Genomic DNA, 8,945 nt, shown 5'->3' with positions numbered 1-8,945 from the left:
GTTACAGGTCACGTCTGGCACAGACCTGGTACCCCCAAATGTGCAACATTAACTCCCTAAAGCAAGTAAGGAAAAAATCCAGAAGTTTCTAAACATAAAAAGGCCCGCTAGTCACTGAAATTCCAGCAGATGACAAACACTTCTGTTCACCACTACCATCCTTGAAGGACAGAAGCAAACTTCCTGGAACTGCCAAGCAGAGTAAAGGAAGAAGTGAGGTGAGTAGAGGACAAAAGCTTTCTAATCCCCTTTTCAGAGAAAGATATCGACATTTGTCCAAAAAGTATAGTTATCATCCAAGAACTAAACACAGTTGTACTGCAGTAAAAAAATGAATTCTTGTCTTCAAATTATTTACTAGCTTTAAGAATTCAGGCGGTTACTCAACTTTTCTGTTCTGCATTGGTAAAATCGTAGTATATACCCAGTAACATATCTGTGAAGATTAAATGAGGTAAGATCTATAATATGGTGCCTAGTATTTAGCAAGCAGTAAATAAATGTTGGTTCCACTTTCCACCCCTACCCTTTTTTCTCAAGTACAATTAACATATCCAAAGTAAAACATTTTATTGGCTATTTATTAAGGGTCTATAGCCATAATTAGTCAAAAAACTAATAAAGATGAGGTGCTGAGGGAGAAGTAAAAGTAAAGATAGAAAAAGTGGGATGCAAGTAAGGCTTTCAAAAGGGCCCACACCAAAGGTTCCCATCATCTCAAAAGAGTGCTAGCAATGACTCTTAGGACTCAAGGATTAATCAGATTATGACATAGCATGCCTAATAAATGACAATACAGTGACTAACAGTGAAATTTTTTTTATCATTCTGGAGAAAGTGGGAGAAAAGTCACACACATTAATAATCCATGATGCCAAGATTCTGAGGAATAAAAATTTCCCAGCTAGGAGGGATGCCTCCCTCCGTTTTTGTTTTATTAATATGAATAAAAAGCATCTGCTCCTTCACCAACAAGTCTTGTACTCAGAAATAACTGACCCAAGTCTGGGAGAACAACCAATTCAAGCATGAAGGGCTGAGGCTTCCAAACACATCCACTGTTTCCTATCATGTATCTTCATCTCAGTGGTGACATGGTCACCTGTGGCAGGGATCCAAAGGGTGAAGGAGCAGCAGATGTCTATGAACACTGTGTGGTGACAGTGGCTCACAGCCTCCAGACTCATAGCTCTGTGTGATGGCCTTCTGCCTTCAACAACTCACTGGGCTTCATGAAGATGCCTTCCATGGCTTTCCAGTAATTGTTCTGGCTTGGCTGGGCCATGCCATGCACCTCTTTTTGCCCACTGATGGGTCGACCATATTGTTCTCCTGTGACAGACAGCAGAACCTCAGTGGAAGAATGCTTGAACCGCACCTCACCATCCCTCACCCAGTAGGGCCCATTACAGAGCACTGTCCAGTCATCCAGATAGTCGCCTTCACCTTCCTCACCAAAAGCACTCACTTCCTGGAAGACACAGATAGGTAGCGACATTAGTATAGCTGACACATAGGCCTGAAAAGGGGAGGGAGGCAATGGGAATAAAACTAAGACTATCCAAAAGTGATAAATAAGAGGCTTTCCAGTGTTGTTTAAAAATAAATAAAATAAAATAAAATAAAACTGTGGAAAAAAGATAAAGAGACACCAAAGACATGAAATCACTTGCCATAAGATTATGGTCCAAACGTTTACTTTGAAAATATTCCTATATTTGCCTTATATTTTCTATTATAGTCTTAAAATACTTTACCTCTTGTTATTTGACTTTAAATATTCCTGCCTCATTCCCTTAACTAGACATTAAGTGACGTGGTGAGAAACACAAGTTGGAAAGGGGATGGGCTCTGGAAACAGGCAAACCTTGAATGTCAGCTTTGTCCCTTCCTGTGTAACTCCTTTGGGCTTTCATTTTCTCCTCTATAAAATGATGACAATAATACCTTACAAAATAATTGTGAGAATTAAGTAAAATAATAAATATTAACTGAGCAGAGTATAGCAGATTCTATCTTCCACTCGTATTCTAATCCCATTCCCCATAAGGCCAAAAATTCAGAGTTTCTATCACAATTTTAAAAGTAACTGATTATTTCCGACATACATAATTTTTTTTAATTGAAGTATAATTGACCTACAACACTATGTTAGTTCCAGGTGCACAACACAGTGGCTCAATATTTCTATACGTTACAAAATGACCACTACCAGACACATACAATTTAAATATACACTAAGAGCTATAAAATTTTAGATGATAAAAATCAGTCATTTGGAAATAAAGTCTGTAAGACTAAAGGCAAAAGAAACTGCACATAATTAACAATTCTACTACTAATACTTGTACACTGGAACTGAACAAGTAAGTAAATGGATGACAGTGTGAGCAGCCTGGTGTCTCACTGTTAGAATGGGAATTCACAAATAAGCAAAGGGAGGAGGCTAAAATGGTCTATGTGGCAATGGATTAGAATTGGAGGCATCAGTAAGAACTCATGTTTAACTTAATATAGATATAGATGGTTACATATGTGAACACTTACAATAAATATGAGTATATACACATACATACATATATTTCTTTGCTCTGTCAGGTGAGAGGGCCTAAAAGAAACAAAACCCCCTAGCAACAAGCTCATGAAAGGCCTAGATCTTGGTTTAAGAATACCCTTTTCCAATAAAAGGAAGCAGGACTCCATAGGCAAATAGCTGATTCTAGGACTGGGGCAAGAAATATTCAAGATGAGCCTGGAATATCTTTTACTGCCAGAAAGTAAGGAAGTGTTAAAACACAGCCACATGCATACACAATGATGGGAGCAGGTCAAATGGACACAGGAGACAACTGAAAGAGCTCCCAACAGCCAAAGTTGGAAAAATGTGAGCAACATAATGAAGACAGTGATATTGGATTATAACAGTGATATTGGATTATAACTCAACATATAAAATAAATATCCAGGAGTCCATACCAATGAAAATAAATGACTGAATAGAGAAAAGACAAATCTTCCATGCAGAAGAATTCCAAATAAATTATGTAACTATTCTACCCTAAAGGAAGAGGAGCGTAACTCCCAACTCAAGTATGAGCTGTGCACAGTGACTTCCTTCCAAAGAGTACAGTATGTAAAGGGAAAAAATGAAAAGAATAACTTTACAAGAGAAACCTGAAAAACACTACTTCAGCCAAGTAATCAATATCAACAATCATAAGATACTATGTACCCTTTATAGACGGGATGAAAATGGCACCTCTGTGGTCTTCCTCCCCAAAACCTTTATAAATCCAGTTTAATCATAAGAAAAAGATCAGACAAATTCCAACAGAGGAGCATCCTATAATATACCTGACTAGCACTCCTCAAAACTATCAAGGTCAGGACTTCCCTGGTGGCACAGTGGTTAGGAATCCACCTGCCAATGCAGGGTACATGGGTTCAAGCCCTGGTCCAGGAAGATCCGACGTGCCACGGAGCAACTAAGCTGTGCACCACAACCACTAAGCCTGCGCTCTAGAGCCCGCGAGCCACAACTACTGACCCTGCGTGCCACAACTACTAAAGCCTATGCACCTAGAGCCCGTGCTCCGCAACAAGAGAAGCCACCGCAATAAACAGCCTGCGCACCGCAACGAAGAATAGCCGCCACTCGCCGCAACTAGAGAAAGCATGCATGCAGCAACAAAGACCCAACGCAGCCAAAAATGAATAAATAGATAAATTTATAAAAAATAAACTATCAGGGCTTCCCTGGTGGCGCAGTGGTTGAGAGTCCACCTGCCGATGCAGGGGACACGGGTTCGTGCCCCGGTCCGGGAAGATCCCACATGCCGCGGAGCGGCTGGGCCCGTGAGCCATGGCCACTGAGCCTGCGCGTCCGGAGCCTGTGCTCCGCAACGGGAGAGGCCACAACAGTGAGAGGCCCGCGTACTGCCAAAAAAATAAAAAATAAAAAATAAACTATCAAGGTCAACAAAAACAAGGAGAATCTGAGAAACTGTCACAGCCAAGAGGAGTCTAAGGAGACGACTAAATGTGACGTGGATGGGATCCTGGAACAGAAAAAAGACAGTAGGTAAAAACTAAGGAAATCAGAATGAACTATAGACTTTAGTTGATAACAACGTATCAGTATTGCTTTATTAACTGTAGCAAATTTACCATACTAATGTTAAGATGTTAATAGGGAAAAATATGTACAGAGGGGGAGTGGGAGGGAAGCAGTCATTAAAGGATCCACATCCTTCAGAAGTTCAAGGCTTAAAATAAATGGCACAATACCTAATTCATTTTCCTAATGTGGTTAGTTGGCATCATTAAAAAATAATAATTTTTATCGCAAGTTTGGAAAACACTGGGTTTCTTTATTGCAAGATTTATCAAGATAACTTATGATACACTAACATATACCTATTCTCTCTTTCCTCATTTCTTGATTTGATCTAAATGTAGTCTCCATTTTGACCAGAAACAACTTCCTTCACACTTATGAGACAGAGGCAATTCTTCAGGTCTGCACAAAAGAGAAGATCTATACCTGGAAGAGAAAGGGCTAAGAACCAAGATATCAAACAACTCAACTGAGTAATGAGCAGCAATGACCCACAGGATGCCACCTCACCTGGTTTCCAGAAAGAGGTGAGGTGAAGTGGTGACTATGGAGGTTTCGGCCAGTGTTGACATGTGTCAGCCGGATGGGCTGACCACATCTGATGGGGGTTCCCCTCTCACACACTGTGGCCGTCTTCCCCCGTATCCTCCAGTAACTATTGCTGTCATCCACAGAGGTTACACCTGTCACTGACTGCTGCCCACTACCTGCAGTCAAAAAGAAAAAGAAAAGAGGGTGAGCTCAACCTGACCCCTCTCTTTCCTATGGCTAATAACGTGCCCTGTGTCATAAAATAGGTTTTGGGGCTGGGAAGAAAACCCCATGCTTCATATTTTTTTCTTCTATGACATTAAAATATATATGAAAAATGCTAAATGTATTTATATGGTATTAGTTATTATATGACAAACTATGTTTAAGAGTGTACCATATCAGGGCTTCTCTGGTAGCACAGTGGTTAAGAATCCAATCCGCCTGTCAATGCAGGGAACACGGGTTTGAGCCCTGGTCCGGGAAGATCCCACATGCCGTGGAGCAACTAAGCCCATGCACCACAGCTACTGAGCCTGCGCTCTAGAGCCCGCGAGCCACAACTACTGAGCCTGCGTGCCACAACTACTGAGCCTGCGTGCCACAACTACTGAAGCCTGCGCACCTAGAGCCCATGCTCTGCAACAAGAGAAGTCACCGCAATGAGAAACCCGCGCACTGCAATGAACAGTAGCCCCCATTCACCGCAACTAGAGAAAGCCCGCACACAGCAATGAAGACCCAATGCAGCCAAAAATAAATTAATTAATTAAAAATAAAATAAAATGAGACCGTTTTTTGCTGTCAACTTTAATCCAACAAGCCATTACAGCTCTCCAATTCCTGTAAGTGATATATCCAACATATTACAAAAGTTTTATTTTTAATTTACAATTTCAACTTTTTTTTTTTTTAACTTGGCTGCATTGGGTCTTTGTTGCTGTGCACGGGCTTTCTCTAGTTGTGGTGAGCTGCGGCTACTCTTCATTGCAGTGCGCAGGCTTCTCACTGCAGTGGCTTCTCTAGTTACGGAGCACAAGCTCTAAGTGCGCAGGCTTCAGTAGCTATGGCACACGGGCTTAGTTGCTCCGCGGCATGCAGGATCTTCCTGGACCAGGGCTCGAACCCGTGTCCCCTGCATTGGTAGGCGGATTCTTAACCACTGCACCACCAGGGAAGTCCCACAAAAGTATTCTTAAGTCATCTAAATTTGGTTCATACTACTTACAAATGGTGCGATTTTGCAGCTTACAAGGTACTAGGTTAAACATGTAGCTACAGGCTTGAAAAAAAGTGGATATATACAAATAATAATTGCTAACCAGCTAACGTGTACTTGAGCAATTACTGAGTATCAGATACAAATCCAGGCTTTTTACTTGAATATTCTTAATTGATACATTCATCTACTCTCTGAGATAGCTATTATTATTATCACCCCCATTTTACACTGGAGTGTTAAAAAGGCTGAATAATATGCCCAAGATCACATAATCTTAAGAGACAATGCAGGGTTTGAACCTAAGTGGGCCAACTCTAGAACTCACACTCTTAACCACTCTACCACCTGGCCTCCTACAAAGCTTTATTTTCTGTTAAGTCCCCCCAAATAGGCCACTCATATAAACTCAAGGGATATTCTCTTCCCTAGGCCTCATTCACTACTCAATTCTTTGAAGGCACTCCATATTTCCCAGACACTTTCCTCAGTCACTCTTGCCTATTCCTCCTAGCTTTCCCTTCAGTCCCCTGGCCCTGCCTGACCACAAACTTTTGATGACACTTCCCTTTTACCACTTAACATAACTGCGTTGTACCAGTTATCTGGGTGAATGTTTATGACTAAACTACCAGTTTCTCTCTCTTGCTTCTTCTACTCAATGATTTTGTTATATCTTAAAAAAAAAAAAAAAAAAGGCTAACCAACCCTCCCTCCTCACTTCTGGTTACTGCCTTACAGTTCTCTTGGTCCTCACTTCCACGCCTCACTAAATCATGGTCTACACCTTCTGTCTCCTACTTTTCACTTTCTATTCAACCCTCCCTTCCTTTCCCATTCTTCAACTTTAGGATTACCCAGAGTTCCATCCTTGGCCCTTATACATTCTTAAATACTGGTTGGAGATCAAGACAGAAGCATTTACAAGTGCTTCAACAAGTTTTTCAAGTGACTCAAATTGACACCAGATTGCAAACCACAGTTCATCCTGGGCAATTTCATTTACTCTCCCCACATCTTCAACCACCACCCAGACAATGATGTTGTACTTAACTCTGTATCTCAGGCTCAGCACAGATCTCTCTCTGAGCTCCAGACTGAACCTGGTTCTCAAATCTGGATGCCCATCAGAAGCACCTGAAGAGCTTTTTAAACCTATAGATTCCTACTGGCAGCCTCTCTCCACCCACATTCTGATTCAGTAGATCCAAAATAGGAAACTAGATCAAATTAAAATATAGTAAGTCTGACACATAGTAAGTATTCACTGAATGGCCGCTAGGATTATTTTACTTTATTTTTGGATGCATTGGGCCTTCGTTGCTGCGCGCGGGCTTTCTCTAGTTGCAGCGAGTGGGGACTACTCTTCATTGCGGTGTGCGGGACTCTCATTGCGGTGGCTTCTCCTGTTGTGGAGCACAGGCTCTAGGCGCGCGGGCTTCAGTAACTGTGACACGTGGGCTCAGCATTAATGGCTCACGGGCTCTAGAACGCAGGTTCAGTAGTTGTGGCGCACGGGCTTAGTTGCTCCGCGGCATGTGGGATCTTCCCAGACCAGGGCTCGAACCCGTGTCCCCTGCATTGGCAGGCGGATTCTTAACCACTGCGCCACCAGGGAAGCCCACCGCTAGGATTATTAAGACGTCCCAACAATGACAATTCAGTTCCTCTCCTAGTCTACCTGGCCAGACAGGTTTTGGGTATCATAAACCACAGACCAGTCTCCATCTAAGAGAACTCCTTCCTCTCTTAGCTAATAGCATCATCAGTTATCTAAGACAGAAATCCAGCAGTCATCTTAGATGTCTCTCACATCTCACTACCTGAACTTTTTTCCTCTCCTTTCTGTCTGTTTTCATTTTCTTGTAACTTGCTCACTGGCTCACTACTGTATTTCCTGTATCTAGAACAATATTAGACACACAGTAGATTCCTTAAATTTATACTGAACGAATGAATCCACAAATAATTGCTGAATTATAAATGAACCCACAAGCTAAGCATTTTAGTTTCATACGTTAAAAAGCCCCCTAAACAGTTTCCTCTCCAATTCCAGTGAGTGCTTCAGTTCTTCTTTACAAAAAGGATAAGGTCTGAGTGAAAAGAGGCCAAAGGTAAAGAGTTGAAGAGCAACTGTAAGATGGAAAAGAGCTAGAACAGAGGATTATAATCAAAGAATGAGGTCTTGGAAGACTTCAGAAATAACAGCACTTACTGTAATTTTCTACATGTCTGTCTCTCCTGCACTGAGTAGTACCAGCCTGCAGTAACTGAAAGCAGACTTTGACCCTGGACAGATGTGGATCGAACCCCATCACTGTCATTCACTAGCTGCCAAGGTTTTGAGTATGCGATTTATTTGAGTCTGTTTCCTCACCTGTAAAATGGGGATAATAATAGTCTATGCGTCGTCGGAATGTTGTAAGTCTTAAAAAAGCAAATATGTAATGTGCCTGGAACGAAGCTCACCACATAGAAACTAAGATTACGATTAAGATTCTTAAGGACCACTCAACTCTCGGACTTTCCGCCTCCAGACCTCAGGAACCTCCCCCGGGCTCCACTAACCTTCCCAGACCACACCCCTCAGAGTTTCTCTAGGCCCCGCCCCCTCCGGAGCCTACCAGGCCTTCCCAGCCCACCCGAACCCGGGTGGCCGTACCTGACCCGTAGCGCACGTCGTGTGAGTGCAGTCGCACGTTGTGGCGCGTATTGAGCAGCTTCACCACAGAACCGCATGTAACGACAGCCAGACTGGACGATCCCACAGCACTCCACAAACCCCCGAACAACAGCAGCGACACCACAGCCATCCTGTCTGTAGCGCGGAGCCCCAATCTTCGAAGAAAACTCGGCCCCTTCCCGGAACCGGAAGCCGCGGGTGGAACCAGAGAGAGGACGGAAAGGAGCTCTAGTCTGGTCTTTATGGTTCCTTTGGCTAGAGCGGCCTGAGGAACAGGCTAGGTCTGGTTGCTTCCGACCTCCTCGTTCAGCTTATTCTGTTCCGGGGGCCCTATGAGAGTTGCTTTCCTGAACTGCTTCGGCCAGCCCAGCTACCCGCATCCCTTCCTCCCCACC

The 8,945-nt window shown here is 42.8% G+C and overlaps 1 protein-coding gene across 1 annotated transcript; it reads right to left on the bottom strand.

Annotated features, from left to right (window-relative positions):
- Window positions 1–803: 803 nt before the first annotated feature.
- SDF2 (stromal cell derived factor 2) lies at window positions 804–8,875 on the bottom strand. Its single transcript, XM_060133364.1, has 3 exons — window positions 8,530–8,875; window positions 4,628–4,824; window positions 804–1,471 (listed from the first exon to the last, which is right to left on the bottom strand). Exons 1-3 carry the CDS (start codon window positions 8,678–8,680, stop codon window positions 1,184–1,186), a joined length of 636 nt encoding a protein of 211 aa, XP_059989347.1. The 5' UTR covers window positions 8,681–8,875; the 3' UTR covers window positions 804–1,183.
- Window positions 8,876–8,945: the final 70 nt, after the last annotated feature.

Source organism: Lagenorhynchus albirostris, chromosome 20, assembly GCF_949774975.1.
Source record: "Lagenorhynchus albirostris chromosome 20, mLagAlb1.1, whole genome shotgun sequence".
NCBI classification, from domain to species: domain Eukaryota; kingdom Metazoa; phylum Chordata; class Mammalia; order Artiodactyla; family Delphinidae; genus Lagenorhynchus; species Lagenorhynchus albirostris.
This window is presented reverse-complemented; position numbering and strand designations above follow the sequence as displayed.